Genomic DNA, 18,122 nt, shown 5'->3' on the forward strand with positions numbered 1-18,122 from the left:
CTTGCCGTTTTTTTAGATGTATCCAAAGTGTTTGACACGGTTGATCATGAAATATTATTTATTGAATTGCATTATTACGTTTTCATGATTATACATATAATTGGCTATAACTTTATGTTTGTGATAGAGAACAATTTGTTCATACAAACATCTGTGCACCTACCAGGGCCAAGATATCCTGCCACAGGGTTCAATAATTGAACCTTTTTTTATTCCTAATCTATGTCATTGACCTTGCTGCTGTGTATTCTACCATACTTGTCATTCTCTTTGCTGATGACACCAATTTGATTTTATCACACAATAATTTGTATTCACTAATTAATGAAGCCAACTCAGGCATGGCCAAATTATCTTTAAATGTTAACAAATGTAACTTTATTGTATTAATCATTAATAAAAATAAGCATGGTAAAAAATAAAAAAAGAGCCAGAATCTTAATTGGTGGGAATGAAATGGAACATCCAGTAGATTCCGATTCTGAGTTCTAATTAATGAAAAGTTATCCTGGAAACAGCATACTTAATTTTCCTGCAGCAAAGTGATGAAATCTGTTGGTATCATCAGACAGTTTAGTGGTTTGGTTCATCAAGCTTGCTTCCTAACTCTATACTAAAGCTGAATTTACCCATATCTCATTCACTGTAATATTGTCTGGGCCAGTATATACTGTATGCCTCCTACCTACACAAATTACACATCATACAAAAGTCATTTGCAAGACTAGCCTCCTCTAATTACCTGGCTCCATCTGAACCTTTGTTTAAGAAACTCAATATCTTGTCTAATTACGACATTAATGTGAGCCCATTATGTACTTTCATCCGTTTACTCAAATAAAAAAAATGCTCATCTCACACTTAATATATTTTACTTGTCAGAGATACCACAGATGTTGTTACCAGTTGCATGCCACCGCCCACCATTCTCATTACACCTGATCTGACATTGACAAAAAATCCTTAAGACTATCTATCTCAAGCATGTGTGTGACAGACACAAACACCAAATAAATAATGGACACCCCTCACCTCATCTGTTTAGTCGTTTTACTTTTAATAGTAAACATTACAAAATAACATGATCTCTACTTCATCTACAAAATAATAACTTAATATTCATGATCGTGGTAAGCGTCAAAAATGGTTTGGCTCCAACAACTGTTCATAAACATGCATACTGTTGAAATATAAAAATAGAAATACATCCCATTAATGTCCTTAATAAATCCATGACTAAGATTTTAAATAGTTCAGAATAAAATAATTAAAAACGCAGTTGAGTACAATAAGGCATTAAGATGTATCGCAAGAGCTGTACAGGTTCATAGAATATAGTTAAAAAATATAATTTGTTTTGCTTAATGCGGGAACCCTAAAATAACTTTGATTAAATCACTACTTTTCTCAACAGGAAGAACAAGTCTCAAATTTTTTTCAAGCTAACATACCAACACTAAACAGATGAAATGAAGCACTTCGGTACAAAACCAGGACTTATTGAAAGCATACCAGGGGTGGGGCACAGAACACAAGTAGTACCTGGATATACTTATCTCAACCTGACCTTTGACCTTTAAAGACCTTCCATGACATCACACCTTAACCACTGAAAAAGTCTAACAACCAAAATTATCTGAGGAAAAGTGATCTTTCTCAGATTCATGGGGAGCAGTAAGTCATAATATGAGTTGTGATCAGAACGCTGTGCGCATATACAGTGGGGCAAAACAAGTATTTATTCAGCCACCAATTGTGCAAGTTCTTCCACTTAAAAAGATGCAAATAAATTCATTAAAAATCCTACAATGTGATTTTCTGGATTTTTTTTCTCATTTTGTCTGTCATAGTTGAAGTGTACCTATGATGAAAATTACAGGCCTCTCTCATCTTTTTAAGTGGGAGGACTTGCACAATTGGTGGCTGACTAAATACTTTTTTGCCCCACTGTACATGGTGGTGTCTAGAATTTGAATGAATGAGTTTTAATCATGTGAACTTGTACAAGGAACAAAACAAAGGAGACTATGGCAATGACAGTTACAAACAAAGAAAATGGCAGACATGGGTACAATTAATTTGACTGAATCAATGGCCACTTGATCTGTAGTGTAAGGGGGACTGCGGCTAACGTTCTTGTAGCATGATAACTTTACTTTTCCTAAACGCAAAAAGTTGTCTTAGTTTCACTTTCATGCAAATTGTGTTTTAGGTGCAAGTGAACTGTGTCATGAGCCTGGCTGTACAGTAGCAGTCATGAGCACCTCATTGTGTATTAAAATGTGGCCGTGCCCAGAGAGGAAGACGCAGAGCAAATACCTGTCTGAACCTTCGGCGAAATTAAACATCAACATTTGTAAGGTGCTTGATACTCCTTAACTCAACTTTACCAATGTTTTTTTCTCTCTACTGTACCTGAAACAAATAGATGAAGTACACTGTTCATAATCACCATTACAGTATGGGCTAACCTCCAGATACATCGTTGGCCCTATTTAAAACAGACATACTCTGTGAAAACACAATTTATACACAGTGTCTACTCCTGTCCATTTCTGGAAGGTAGCAGCCCCTGACTTATGTGCTATTCTCCCCCTCAACTTTTCATTCTCTCTCAGAATATCCTACTAATATACGCAACCTTTTGTAAGATAATTTCCCTGTTACTCTTTTATATCATCCCCCAACTTCTTACTACGAGCCTTTCTTTTGAAGGCTCGGAAAAGAGAGCGACAAAAAGGAGACAAAAGGAAAGTCTTTCTGACATACACATTACTAGCAGAGGGGAGTAGTTGCTGGGACTGAGGGAGACCAAGGGTGGAAGGAGGGAGGGAGAGGGATAGAGTAGACGCACACAAGACCACATATAGGAGTCATAGGAGTCCTGAAAGTGCAAGAAAGTTCAGCCACGTTGGGGAAACTCACTTTCGTATTTGTCGTTGTCTCGGGTTATCGAATCAGCAGCGTACGTCCCCCTCTCGCCACATTCTCCTAACTGTTCTCACATACTTTCTCTCTGCCTCTGTCTCCCCTAAGCCAGCCCGCTCTGTCCCTTTCCACCTTTTCCACTAGCTATGGGACTTTGAGTAGCCACATTCTTTACTGTGGCTCTCCCCTAAGCAAGCCCCCTTTGTCCTCCTAACCTCTCACTATAGGACTTAGGGACTCAAGGGGATGTGGTTCAAATGAGGCTCCACTCTGCTAACTGTGGGACTGAGGCTGGATGCTGGAGCAATCCGACACTAGCAGGTCCACCACCGTGTTGCCGCTGATGTAGAAGTTTGGGGCGGACACCATGTTGCCAAGGGACATGGAGGAGCTGGATGCCCCACTAGAGGTGACAGGGCTGGGAGATCCCCCTTGGCCCCCTGTGCTGTGGGTGCCCATGTGGCCCTGCAGCTGGGTGGGGGTCTTGCAGTGCACCCCGCACAGCTGGCACACAAGGACACCGCCGGAGCCCGTGCCGCCGAAGACGCCAGCGCTCTCCTTCCACTCCTGGCCGTGGTGCTTCTGGGCGTGGACGCGCAGGTAGGTCAGAGTGGTGAAGCCTGGAGGAGACACAGAGAGTTAGCGGTTAGTATCATTTCAAGGCTGTACAAGTAATGCTTTATAGCGTGGCTCCCCAAAAGGCAGGTGATTTTATTTGGCCCCCCAAGTTTTCTGAGCAAAAAAACAAACATTGTTGGACTAAGACTGTAAAAACAACAGCAAATCTGCTGCAAGTGATTTTGATTTTAGAAGTCCGTTCCAAATGATTCCCACGCATGATAAAGAGATATAAGGTACCAGTCAAAAGCTTCTCATTCAAGGGTTTTTCTTTATTTTTAAAAACTTTTTTCTACATCGTAGAATAATATTGAAGACATCAAAACTATGAAATAACACGTATGGAATCATGGAGTAACCAAAAAAAGTGTTAAAAAAATCTAAATATATTTTAGATTCTTCGAAGTAGCCATCCTTTGCCTTAATGACAGCTTTGCAAACTTTTGGCACTCTGCGGTCCAACTCATCCCAAACCATCTCAATTGGGTTGAGGTCGGGTGATTGTGGAGGCCAGGTCATCTGATGCAGCACTGCATCACTCTCCTTCTTGGTCAAATAGCCCTTACACAGCCTGGAGGTGTGTTGGGTTATTGTTCTGTTGAAAAACAAATGATCGTCCCACTAAGTGCAAACCAGATGGGAAGGTGTTTTGCTGCAGAATGCTATGGTTGCCATGCTGGTTAAGTGTGCCTTGAATTCTAAATAAATCACTGACAGTGTCACCAGCAAAGCACCCCCACACCATCACACCTCTTCCTCCATGCTTAACGGTAGGAAACACACAAGCAGAGATCATCCGTTCACCTACTCTGTGTCTCACAAAAAACATGACGGTTAGAAAATCTCAAATTTGGACTAATCAGACCAAAGGAGAGATTTCCACCGGTCTAATGTCCATTGCTCGTGTTTCTTGGCCCAAGCATGTCATTTCTTCTTATTGGTGTTTGTTAGTAGTGGTTTCATTGCAGCAATTCGACCATGAAGGCCTGATTCACGGAGTCCCCTCTGAACAGTTGATGTTGAGATGTCTGTTATTTGAACTCTGTGAAGCATATATTTGGGCTGCAATTTCTGAGGCTGGTAATTCTAATGAACGCATCCTCTGCAGCAGAGGTAACTCTGGGTCTTCCTTTCCTGTTGTGGTCCTTATGAGAGCCAGTTTCATAGTGCTTGATGTTAATTGTGACTGCACTTGAAGAAACTTTCAAAGTTCTTGAAATTTTCCAAATTGACTGACCTTCATGTCTTAAATTTCTCTTTGCTTTTTTTTTACCTGTAATTGCCATAATATGGCCTTGGTCTTTTACCAAATGGAGCCATCTTCTGTATACCACCCCTACCTTGTCACAACACAACTGATTGGCACAAAGGCATTATGAAGAAATTCCATAAATTAACTTTTAACAAGGCACAGTTGTTAATTTAAATGCATTCCAGGTGACTACCTCATGAAGCTGGTTGAGAGAATGCCAAGAGTGTGCAAAACTGTCATCAAGGCAAATTGTGGCTACTTTGAAGAATTTCAAATATAAAATATATTTTGATTTGTTTATGATTTTAATTGGTTACTACATGTCACTTCCTAGTTTTAATGTCTGAAAATAGTAAAAATAAATAAAAACCCTTGAGAGAGTAGTTGTGTCCAAATTTTTGACTGGTACTGCATGTGATCGTATTGTAGTGAACATTGTTGTGTCTTCTGTGAAGATGCTGTGAAGTTTGAAGAAGAGGTGAGAGCAATCCTTGCCATGTATAATCAAAGTAGAATACTCTCCGGCCATGATAATAAAGATCTGTTCATTTAACTTTGAAATTGTGAAATTGAGGAAATACTCCGTCTGTGTTTGAAGTTCAAGTGGAACCAGTGTAAAGGAGGTTGGAACAGTGATGCCAACTGTGCTGACCAACTCACTGCTGTGTTAAATAATGTAACGACAACAAACCCAAAGCACACAGACTAACAGAAAATACATTCCACCATGATGAAGGCCGGTGAGAGCTTTTAGGACTATCAGGAACGAATGGAGATCTTCCTCCAGCACTCTGGTCTGACCCCTGACAAAGACTCATTCGGCAGTCTGCTGTGTCATGCAGTGGTTACTGGCCTGCGACAAGACCAGAAGACAGCTGTGACCACTACATGCATTGGGTGGGAGACAAAGACCCTTGCTGATGTCAAACCTCACATCCCCATGCAGAAAGACAAATCAGGTCTAAGAACTCCAAGGCTGGTGCTTAACTACAAGCTGCACAGTTGATGTTATTTGCTGGAGGAAGAGGATACTGTGGAGGTGGAGGTCAAGGATGAGGCAGATGGCCTCGGTAGAGGTAGAGGCAGATGGCCTCGGTAGAGGAAGGGGAAGAGGCAGATGGTGAGGAGAGCAAGGCACCTCTGGAAAGAGAGACTGGAGCTGCTACAACTGTGGCAAGCCAGGACATTTTGCAAGGGACTGTCCTGGTGATGGTAATAACCTTCCATATTTGCCCAGAAAATGGCGAAAACCTGGAAGATTTCATTCCCCCTGGAGGTAGTACTGTGGTTCAATATGTTGATGACCTGTTGGTCTGTTCCACATCTGAGGAAATCTATCACAAAGATACATTGTTGATGTTCTTAGCTGAAAATGGTCATAAAGCTTCCCTCTCTAAGATGCAGTTGTGTAGAAGTTATGTTAAATATTTGGGTCAGGACATTACTTCTGAGGGCAGGGCCCTCTCTAAAGATAAGCTTGTGGCGATAAAGTCTCTGCCTAAACCTGTTCCTAAGCAGCACAATGTCGCTGTTGGGAGTGGCTTGCTACTGTCGTCGATGCTTGAAAGACTGTGCGGAGACAGTACAGCCTCTGCAGCAGGAAGACATTATGGAAGAAAGATGGAAATGTCTGAAGTGGTGACTTTAAAGCTCTAATGTTGTGTTGACACAGTACCACAGAGTTGGCTGTAGGCCTGTGGGGTACTACTCTTAAGCGTTTAGACACTTATCCGAGGCATAGTATCCTGCCTCCGCTCTGTTGCAACTCGGTTTTGACATGTTCTGATATTGTAGCAATATATATAATATATAATATAATATCTACACCGATAGTCGATTTGCATTTGGTGTTGTGCGCGATTTTGGCATGTTGTGGAATAGACAATTTTTTACTTAGTCTGGAAAAACTATTGCTCACAGTGATTTTGTCTCCTCTTTGCTGACGGCCATTCAGCTTTCCTCATCTTTTGGAGTGGTTAAAGTGCCAAGCACACACTTCTGCAAAGGACAGCTTTTCATCCAAAATTCAGAATGCTGCCCCCTACCCTAGAGAAGTTAACGACCGTTCCACAGGTGCATGTTCATGAATTGTTTATGGTTCTTTGAACAAGCATGGGAAACAGTGTTTAAACCCTTTACAATGAAGATCTGTGAAGTTACTTAGATTTTTACGAATTATCTTTGAAAGACAGGGTCCTGAAAAAAAGAGAAGTTTCTTTTTTTGCTGAGTTTATATGTCATTAATTTCCACTGAACCAAAAATAGAAATGAAACATGCAACAACTTTAAAGATTTTACTGAGTTATAGTTCAAATACTTATTTTCCACCATAATTTGCAAATAAATTCATTAAAAATCCTACAATGTGATTTTATCGATTTTTTTTTCTCATTTTGTCTGTCATAGTTGAAGTGTACCTATGATGAAAATTACAGGCCTCTCTCATCTTTTTAAGTGGGAGAACTTGCACAATTGGTGGCTGACTAAATACTTTTTTTGCCCCACTGTAACTACTCCTCAGCACCCCCCCTCCCCTCCACACACACACACTTTAAAGTGGCCTTTTATTGTCCCCAGCCCAAGGTCCATCTGTGTAATGATCTTGGTGTTTAATCAGCTTCTTGATATGGCACACCTGTCAGGTGGATGGATTATCTTGGCAAAGGAGAAATGCTTACTAACATGGATATAAACAAATTAGTGTACAAATTGAGACAAAAAAAAGCATTTTGTGCATGGACTTGACACATTTTTCCATGCCAGGACTTGACAAATGTTTATTACCTCTAAATAAACCATTTATAAACTTTGAATGTTTATTAAGATCAGATAAACCACTTATAAACTCGAAACGTTTCTTAACATCTTCACCCATCAAACAATCTGGGGTGTTGACAGACACTCACTGCGGTTACAGAGATGGCAGGCGTGGTGCTGCGATTGGTTGTGGACCCTCATGTGATCGGTGATGTAGGCAGCAGACAGGAGCTTGCCGCATATGTGGCACGGGACCTTCTCCTCGTGGCGGATCATATGGGCACGTAGCCGGTCCCTCGTGGCGAAGCTGGATTCGCACGTCTAAACACATCAAGAGATATGAGGAATGACTGGTTATCCATAAAGATACAGAGGAAGCAGTAGTTTAAGCCTATAGAGGTTAAGCCCCGTCTAAGCCGGGCAGGTTTTGATTTATTTTAAGACCGCTTAATGTATCCAAGAGATGTATAAAAAACATTATTGGATGAATTTGGCATTACTGCTATTAGCAGTGAATAACAGGTTCACTGGAATCAACAAATAGTCCCCACAAAAAAATCTACAGGAAGTTTGTTCTGAAGCGCCTCTCCTATATCTGAGAGATAAGGAAGATCAGGAAACATTTTGTTGTTTTTAAACATACACTGCTCAAAAAAATAAAGGGAACACTAAAATAACACATCCTAGATCTGAATGAATGAAATATTCTTATTAAATACTTTTTTCATTACATAGTTGAATGTGCTGACAATAAAATCACACATAAATTATCAATGGAAATCAAATGTATCAACCCATGGAGGTCTGGATTTGGAGTCACACGCAAAATTAAAGTGGAAAACCACACTACAGGCTGATCCAACTTTGATGTAATGTCCTTAAAACAAGTCAAAATGAGGCTCAGTAATGTGTGTGGCCTCCACGTGCCTGTATGACCTCCCTACAACACCTGGGCATGCTCCTGATGAGGTGACGGATGGTCTCCTGAGGGATCTCCTCCCAGACCTGGACTAAAGCATCCGCTAACTCCTGGATAGTCTGTGGTGCAACGTGGCGTTGGTGGATGGAGCGAGACATGATGTCCCAGATATGCTCAATTGGATTCAGGTCTGGGGAACGGGCAGGCCACTCCATAGCATCAATGCCTTCCTCTTGCAGGAACTGCTGACACACTCCAGCCACATGAGATCTAGCATTGTCTTGCATTAGGAGAAATCCAGGGCCAACATATGGTCTCACAAGGGCTCTGAGAATCTCATCTCGGTACCTAATGGCAGTCAGGCTACCTCTGGCGAGTACATGGAGGGCTGTGCGGCCCCCCAAAGAAATGCCACCCCACACCATGACTGACCCACCGCCAAACCGGTCATGCTGGAGGATGTTGCAGGCAGCAGAACGTTCTCCACGGCGTCTCCAGACTGTCATGTCTGTCACATGTGCTCAGTATGAACCTGCTTTCATCTGTGAAGAGCACAGGGCACCAGTGGCGAATTTACCAATCTTGGTGTTCTCTGGCAAATGAAAAACGTCCTGCACAGTGTTGGGCTGTAAGCACAAACACCACCTGTGGACGTTGGGCCCTCATACCACCCTCATGGAGTCTGTTTCTGACCGTTTGAGCAGACACATGCACATTTGCGGCCTGCTGGAGGTCATTTTGCAGGGCTCTGGCAGTGCTCCTCCTGCTCCTCCTTGCACAAAGGTGGAGGTAGCGGTCCTGCTGCTGGGTTGTTGCCCTCCTACGGCCTCCTCCACGTCTCCTGATGTACTGGCCTGTCTCCTGGTAGCGCCTCCAAGCTCTGGACACTACGCTGACAGACACAGCAAACCTTCTTGCCACAGCTCGCATTGATGTGCCATCCTGGATGAGCTGCACTACCTGAGCCACTTGTGTGGGTTGTAGACTCCGTCTCATGTTACCACTAGAGTGAAAGCACCGGCAGCATTCAAAAGTGACCAAAACATCAGCCAGGAACATTGGAACTGAGAAGTGGTCTGTGGTCCCCACCTGCAGAACCACTCCTTTATTGGGGGTGTCTTGCTAATTGCCTGTAATTTCCACTTGTTGTCTTTTCCATTTGCACAACAGCATGTGAAATTTATTGTCAATCAGTGTTGCTTCCTAAGTGGACAGTTTGATTTCACAGAAGTGTGATTGACTTAGTGTTACATTGTGTTGTTTAAGTGTTCCCTTTATTTTTTTGAGCAGTGTATATTTAACCCCTTATTTTAGGCAATAAACTACAAGATATACAGTGCATTCAGAAAGTATTCAGACCCGTCTACTTTTCCCACATTTTGTTATGTTACAGCCATATTCTAAAATGTATACAATATTTTTTTCCCCAGCTTCAATCTATACCCCATAATGACAGAGAACACCACCACGTTCGTGAGAGTCATCTTTCAACAGATTGATCTTAATACTTTGTAGGCCAAACCGGTCGGACGCTACAGACGTTTTATGAGAACAGCAATGTTCGGGATGTCTCATGGTCTGACAAACACTGCTCTAGCTCTGCCACCACCACAGATGCGGAAGGGCAATATCAGCGGATGCACAGCTTAAACAGATGGATTTTGATTGGGATTTTTTTATTATGTTAATTACATTTCCGCTGGGAAGCGGAAATTGTAGGCTCAGGGTTAATAGCAAAATGATCTTTCATTTTGATTTAATTCAGGGTTGGAGTCAATTCCATTTCAATTCAGTCAATTAAGGAAGTAAACTCAAATTCCAATACCAAAGAAAATTGGAATTTCAGTTCACTTCCTGAATTGACTGAATTTAAATGGAATTGATCCCAACCCCAATTCTATTACAATGGATAGTTATGGTACGAAGGATTTAAGGTACAGAGAAGCAAATTGATGGTTAACAATGACTGTATTGAGATGTGTAAAAGGATATAAAATAGCACAAACATCAAGTACCGGACACTTGAAGGGTCGTTCAGAAGAGTGGACTTGTCTGACATGACTGTTGAGATGGTCGGGCCTGAAAGAAGTGAGACAGGAAGAGTTGAGACCACAACACCTTGTTATACACTTTCTCCAGCTGAAAATGTGAACTTTCAAATTCAAAACTTTGTCAGATGTCTTAAGATAAGTTCAAGTCCCAGGGCGTGTTTTGTGTAGATTCAGCTAAATGCCACAACCCAATATGAATGAAAAAGATACAAAATTTGTGGTGCTTAAATTTTCCATTCATTTTGGGTTGAGCCTTACAGCTGCATCTACACAACTCATGGCATGGGATGTGGACTCATCTTGATCTTCATCTACTTTTGAGGTCTAAAACATCTGACAAACTCGTTGGATCACAGACACAAAGTGTAAGAAAGCGAAATACAGAGAGAGAGAGAGGCAATATATGAAAACATTTTCTTTGTCTGCCCAAATTAACACAACCATGCTCTCTGGCCTATAGCGTGCCATTCTCACCTGGAGAAAGCCTTGGCACAGTGGGGGCACACGTAGGGTTTCTCCACACCACCTTGGTGAGAGCGCACGTGGTGGCTCATGCGGTCCTTCCTCTTGAACCTCTGCTGGCAGATGGGGCAGGAGAAGGGTTTCTCATCCGAGTGGGAGAGACGGTGTCGGTTAAGGTGGTACACGTCTCGGAAGGCCTTCCCGCACGTTTCACAAGCGTGATTCTTCCGCACAGGGTTTGGGTTCGATGGCCGCTGGGGGGGAGGGGGTGAGGAGAACAAACATTGTTTGTGAGGAGTAAAAACAGTTTTTTATGCATTGTCGGACATGACTATTACACATGCCTTGTTGATTATTTACATATCATATAGTCGAGTCTCTGTGTCTTTCCGAACCACGCAGACAAACATGGCTCGCTACACCTAGATAATTTCTTTGGACCGTTTGCATAAAGTGCTGAATTCCCTCTATTGAAAATAAGGCTTTTCCACAATCTCCATAAAGACCATGCAAGAGAAAGCTAAAGTCTAGTTTTCCTTTTCACGGACGACGACAACAACAACCTCCAGAAGCACCCTGACCCACCTGTGCTGTCGCCCCCGCCCCCATGTCAACAGCTGCAGGAGGAGCATGGGGGTTAACGCTAGCCACTACGCTTGCCATGGCAACCTCTTCGCCATCCTGACTACCCACAGCTGGCTGCTGGGACGCCAGCACGCTGGGAGGGGGGAGAGGGGGAGGAACGGAGAGGTGGAGCAGGGTGAGGGGGACCGTGTACCTCTCCGTCCTACCTCCCGACACCACCTGCGCTGGGCCGGCACCATTGCCACCCTCCTTTGCCCCCTCCTCCTGCTCCCCTGCTCGCTTCATGCGTACCCCGGTGTGGACCGACTGGTGCCGCCGCAGGTTGTAGTTGTTCTTGAACTGCTTGCTGCATATGGCACAGATGTGGGGCACACGGGCAGGCCGGGACACCGTCTTCACTGTAGGACGGAAGACCGGAAGAAGAGAGGGAATGAAAGAGGAAGACAGGGAGAGGAAATGCACATTAATAATAATATCCCTATCAATTCAAAATATAATAGTATGAAGACTAACACATTATGCTTATAACAGGATAACAGACCACTTGTTTGGCAATCTACATTACTTCCTTTTCAACTTAATTGCTGATAACGGCTGAAGAAGCAATGGTATTTCACAACCCATGATTCTCTCACCAGGTAAGGGTTCTTCATTGAGGGCAGCAGTGTCCACCGTGGAAGGAGGATGGACAATGTGCTCTGTGGGAGGAGTCTGAGGAGAGGCCATATGGACTGGTAAGAGTTCTGATTGGAGGGTCCCCTCCACTTGGTTTTGGGTGGGAGTAGTCTGGAGAAATAAACACAGCCATCAGCAGAAAGTCACTGCATTGTCTAGGGCAGGTATTCCCAAACTGGGGTACCCCCAGGAATAGCGCAATGCCGTCGGGGTTCACCAAATAAAAAATGTGATTCGCATTTTTTAATTTTTTTTTATATTATTTAAAAAATATATACATATATATAAAAAACATTCTTCACATTTTAAAAACATTTATATTTTCCAACGGGGCAATACATTTTGGTGAGGTCTTTTTCGCCTGAGTAGCCTCGTTTCACTGCAAAAATCAAATGAAACCATCTAGTGTTCAGGGAAACAACAACACAATGTGAAATACAGGTAGCCTCGTCAAATAATCAACATCCAATCACATTAACCGTTACTCTGGTGGGAATTCCACTAACGATCAGTACGTAGCTGCTGCTCATTCCATTTGCTCAAAAATTGATAAATGGTTAAAAAAAAAGTAAGGCCATAGAGACGGATAACAGCTCTACTGGTAGTACTGCTACTACCAGCAGTACTGTACCTGCACCTGTCGACAACAGAAGTTGTTCTGCTTCCACGAGCACATCCAATGCTAGCATCAGTAATTCTACATTCGGTGTTAGCCCAGCTAACATGGACACTGACAGTTGTAAATCTGATGCAGCCGAAGAGCTACTGCCCCCTTCCCCAGGAAAGCACCGAACAACAGACAGGGACATTGGACCATCGAAGACGCAAATATGATGAGAACTACATTGATTGGGGTTCACTTATATTGGGAGTAGTGCCTTTCCTCAGCCACAGTGTGTTATATGTTCAAAAGTACTATCTCACAACTCGATGAAACCTTCACTCTTAAGCAGACATTTAGAAACAAAACAGACCAATTTGAAAAATAAGCGACGGGAGTTTTTTGAGCGAGAATTAAGACGACTTTCGAGTAGTAAGACATGTATAAAAGCAACAGATGCCATTAATAAGGAGCTAGAAGCGTCTTATATAGTGAACTACCAAGTGGCTAGGATAGGCAAGCCCCATACTATTGTGGAGGACTTAATTCTGTCGTGGATATAGCTGGGACAATGCTGGGGGAAAAGGCACAAAAAACTATACAGACAATGCCTTCATCAAATAACACAGTTTCACCACGCATCAGTGACATGGCAGGAGATGTTCTGAAACAATTACTGCTTCGTATACAAGCCAGTGAATTCTATGTGCTACAGCTTGATGAGTCAACACATGTGGCGGGCCTGGCACAGCTCCTGGTACATGTCCGTTACATTTATGGGAGGACAATTAAGGAAGACATCCTATTCTGCAAACCACTGGAAACCAGGACAACAGGAGAGGATATGTTTAAAGTACTGGACAGTTTTATGACATCAAATGGACTTTGGTGGTCAAGATGTGTTGGTATCTGTACTGATGGCACAAAAGCCATGACAAGGGGACATAGTGGAGTGGTGACGCGCGTGCAAGCAGTTGCTCCCGACACCACTTGGGTACACTGCAGCATCCACCGAGAGACTCTTACTGCCAAAGGAATGCCTGACAGCTTGAAAGACGTTTTGGACACTACAGTGAAAATGATTAACTTTGTTAAAGCAAAGTCCCTGAACTCTCCTGTATTTTCTGCGATATGCGATGATATGGGCAGCGACCATGTTACACTTATACAACATACAGGAGTGCGCTGATTATCCAGGGGCAAAGTATTGACACTTTTTTTTTTTTTTATAAAATTGAAAGACGAGCTTAGTTTTCTTCACTGACCATCATTTTCACTTGTCTGACCGCTCTCATGATGACGAGTTCCTCACAAGACTGGCCTACCTGGGTGATGTTTTTCTCACCTGAATGATCTGAATCTAGGATTACAGGGGACTCTCCGCAACTATATTCAATGTACGGGACAAAATTGAGGCTATGATTAAGCAGTTGGAGCTCTTCTCTCTCTCTGCACTAACAAGGACAACACACAGGTCTTTCCATCATTGTATGATTTTTTGTGTGCAAATGAACTCAAGCTAACGGACAATGTCATATGAGATATAGTGAAGAACCTGAGTGAGTTTGGTGCAAATTAGGCAGGTACTTTTCCAAAACGGACGGCACAAACAACTGGATTCATTATCCCTTTCATGCCCTGCCTCCAGTCCACTTGCCAATATCTGAACAAGAGAGCCTCATTGAAATTGCAACAAGCAGTTCTGTGAAAATTTAATTTAATCAGAAGCCACTGCCAGATTTCTGGATTGGGCTGCGCTCAGAGTATCCTGTCTTGGCAAATCGCGCTGTTAAGACACGGACGCCCTTTCCAACCACGGACCTCGGCCCGCACTAGCATGAAAACTACATACAGGCACAGACTGTGAGTGGAAAATTATTTAAAACTGAGACTCTCTCCAATACAACCCAACATTGCAGTTATGTGCATCCTTTCCAGCACACCCTTCTCAATTAACCTGTGGTGAGTTATTCACAATTTTCTAGGAACAAAAAGTTGTATATGTAAGATGGTTAAATAAAGAGAAAAATTATTGATTATTATTATATTATTATTTGTGCCCTTGTCCTAGAAGAGCTCTTTGTCACTTCCCACGAGCCTGGTTGTGACAAAAACTCACACTCATTCTTATGTTTAATAAATGTATGGTATGTGTCTTTTTCCCAATGCAGTTCAACCAAACCCCCCCCCCCCCCCCCCCCCCCATTATTTAGAGGGGCGTTCTACTACGCTCCCATTGGCTAGCTAACGTTGTCTCTCTCACAGGCGATGAGCGCAGACACAGTGGCCTTCCAAGGTAAGGATGGGAAGTGTCATTTAACAATAAGCTGCCTACCATAATGCAGGCCTATTATCATCATGTCTGGTAACATTTGCCCATGTATTTATTTTTTTGTTTCAATGACTTTTAAAAATAGCTCAGAACTTTGCTGAATTCCCTCAATTGAAGGTCAGCTAAGTTAAAATGGGCTACTTAACGTTACTAGGTCGGTATTTGAAGTTACACTACTAATGATAATATATCATCAGGTTAAAGCATATGTTTATTATTCATCATTTCTCTAATATTTTAGCTAATCATTCAGTCGAATTGCGCTATGCTACAGCCATTGAATCTGTCTTTGCGCGTTAAAGGACGTTAATGGATAGCTCTGTCCACATTACGTTGTTATATTTTTCAATCTTGAAATACAAGGGCAAACGTTATTAATCAGTGACTGAAATTTGGCGCTCCGTGGTATTCACTTCCGGACTTGGAGAGCGTCCAAAGCCTCGAGGAACGCCTCTCTGAATAACGGGGCGTGGTTTTGGCTTAACTGCGGTGTGGGAAAAGAAAGACGCTTCACACGTAGTGTGTGTGGCAGGCTTACAATGATGGCAAAAGACAACATTTGAGAGTGCGCTGACCCTGGTGCTAGAGGGGGTACGCAGCTGGAGGTTGAATGTTTGAAGGGGTAACGGGACGATAAAAAGTTTGGGAACCACTGGTTTAGAGTAAATGCTACTTCGTTTACCTAAATGGACAGGCCCCTGGGGCTACAGACAAAAAAAATATTCAACAGCCATTTTTCAGAAAAGCGCACACACGAATAGAAAGAAGGTCAATTAAAACTTACCTGGAAGAGAAAATTGCTCCAAGCAGCATCCATTTTGCACCAAAGCGATGAAGAGTATAAAATCAGCTAAGTAATCCTGATGGCGATTCGACAGTAAAACCGTTGGCATAATATTTAATCGCACTGTTGATGATTGTGGCGAGAAGATCTATGTTGACAGTATTCAAATGCAACAAGAAAAGTATGCTATTGATCATCCGAAAGGGACATGCAACTATCAAAAATGTACCTAAAATATTTATCTAACAGGCGTATTCAAGCTATTCAAATTTACGCAGGCGTTTCGTCTAGGCTGACTGCCTGAGTGGAATTGCCAGCTCCAATAGTGGCCTATTTATCTTTGACTTTGGTTTCAAACTTTAATTTTATCAAAGCATAAGAAATGCATATCTTTTGGCATTGATGACTTTGAAACCAAAAATCTGTGCGCACAAAATCAATGTTATTTATATAGCCGTAGTCATAATAGGTCGATCTTAAAATTAAAAGTAATGCATTACGCACAATGACAACTACTATCAGTGTTACAATAAAAGCATTCGAAAGAGTAGCAGTTCATTATTTTAATTTATGAATCTATTCTTCCGATTTCCCCCAACAGGCCAATCGCTTGTTTTGTCGAAGCCTCGTTGTTGGATTCAAGCCCTGACCCTAAGCTAAGAGCGCTCGCGCCGGGACGCAGCCTATCGCTCCACCTCGGCTGTTCAATTGCGAGGATGTCATCTTTCTTTTTTTATTGCTCGCTCTCCCTCCTCCCTCCATGTATCTTTCTTCCTTTTCTTTTTAAATCCTCTTTCTTCTCCCCCTCCTCTCTTTTTCTTGCACCGCTATGTCCCAGTTGCTCTTAAAGGGATATCATTTATATTCGTTGGTCGCCCTCTTTAAGTTCCCTTTCCCCCATTGGAGCATTTCCTTTCTGCCCCCTCCTCCTCGGGATTTCGGCCGACAGATATTGCACTACAGTATTTTTCAGACCATCATAAATAGATCTCTGCCGTTGCTATAGAGAGAAATATTAATGGAGTCTTTTTGAAGGCCCTAACTCCGCCATGTTCGTTGGACAAAGCCTATGAGGAAAATGAATGGCTTATTTGTAGGATTTTGATAAACGCCGAAAATAAGGTCTGTGGGAAACACAGATATAGGATATCTTATTTGTTCTATTAGATCATCTTCATTATCTAACGTCACTTTTAGTTCACGTTGGAAGTTTTTTGGTAATAATAAAAACCAAATACATCTCATAAAGTTAATGTAAACTGACTGCTATCATCACAACATATAAGATCTCCTAAGCCTGTGTTAAAGAAGCATTATGTCGAGTTGTTGCATTATAATGTCATGATATATCTGCAGTAACCGTATAATTCTAGTGTTGTAACATATATTATATATATGTATATATAATGCTTTGGGCTCTTACATAACACTCCATACAGAACCAATCAGTCGATATAATGGACATCATAAATCACGCGATGTGAATCAGACAGTGGGGCGAGTGCGACTCGTTGGTCAGAAGGTTCCAATCATCGTTTTATGTCATCATTTCCGAGCAGTCAAACAGCGTCAACCACAGCTGTTATTACACCCCGTTTACGTTGGCGGCGGTAAAGACCATTTTTATTGTGCAGTAACTAAAACTAGAAGATCTGGCGTCCTTTCCCTTCGCCAAAGGTACGTATTCGCGTTCTTTTTTACTGTGATTTACAAAGCTAATGCAATGGATTTTAAAAAGTGCTTTTACCCCGTGATAGCCCGCTAATATGACCCGTAGTAGGGAAGGACATTTCCTGAGAACAATTCGATCTGAATATTTAAGTATAGAAGAACATTTCTTGAGTACAATTCGATTAGAATATATCAATTTAAAAAGATGTGCATTAACTTTATGAGATGTATGTGGGTTTTTTCAGCGTACATTTCCGGGGAGCCCGTGGCATGGTGTGACAGACGTGAGGGAGAGGCTGAAAGCAGTGGCTAGCGATCCGTCGCTGATAAACAACTTGACTCGCTTCGACACGGCTGTGCGGTGACTGGGTCAGGGATGTTAGGCGATGGAGAACAAAGTATGGAGCATGGTGGTACAAATAAAGGGGGAGAGAATGTGAGTAGGGGTTTGAAGGGGAGAGAGAGTTATGGAGGCAGAAAATTACGT

General features: G+C 42.3%; 1 protein-coding gene across 4 annotated transcripts; it reads right to left on the minus strand.

The window, feature by feature from the left end:
• Positions 1 to 1,036: 1,036 nt before the first annotated feature.
• LOC110498813 (myc-associated zinc finger protein) lies at positions 1,037 to 17,026 on the minus strand. Of its 4 annotated transcripts, none has more exons than XM_090212023.1 (7): positions 15,965 to 17,026; positions 12,208 to 12,358; positions 11,864 to 11,970; positions 11,000 to 11,241; positions 10,490 to 10,553; positions 7,705 to 7,876; positions 1,037 to 3,548 (listed from the first exon to the last, which is right to left on the minus strand). In XM_090212023.1, the coding sequence occupies exons 1-7, from the start codon at positions 15,995 to 15,997 to the stop codon at positions 3,202 to 3,204; spliced, it is 1,116 nt and encodes a 371-aa protein (XP_090068149.1). In that variant the 5' UTR covers positions 15,998 to 17,026; the 3' UTR covers positions 1,037 to 3,201. The 4 variants fall into 4 exon arrangements, with proteins under 4 accessions (XP_090068149.1, XP_021431120.1, XP_021431119.1 ...); XM_021575445.3 differs by having other exon boundaries at positions 10,481 to 10,553; XM_021575444.3 differs by having other exon boundaries at positions 11,573 to 11,970.
• Positions 17,027 to 18,122: the final 1,096 nt, after the last annotated feature.

This window comes from Oncorhynchus mykiss, chromosome 20 (assembly GCF_057628025.1).
Source record: "Oncorhynchus mykiss isolate SJ-2025 chromosome 20, ASM5762802v1, whole genome shotgun sequence".
NCBI lineage: Eukaryota > Metazoa > Chordata > Actinopteri > Salmoniformes > Salmonidae > Oncorhynchus > Oncorhynchus mykiss.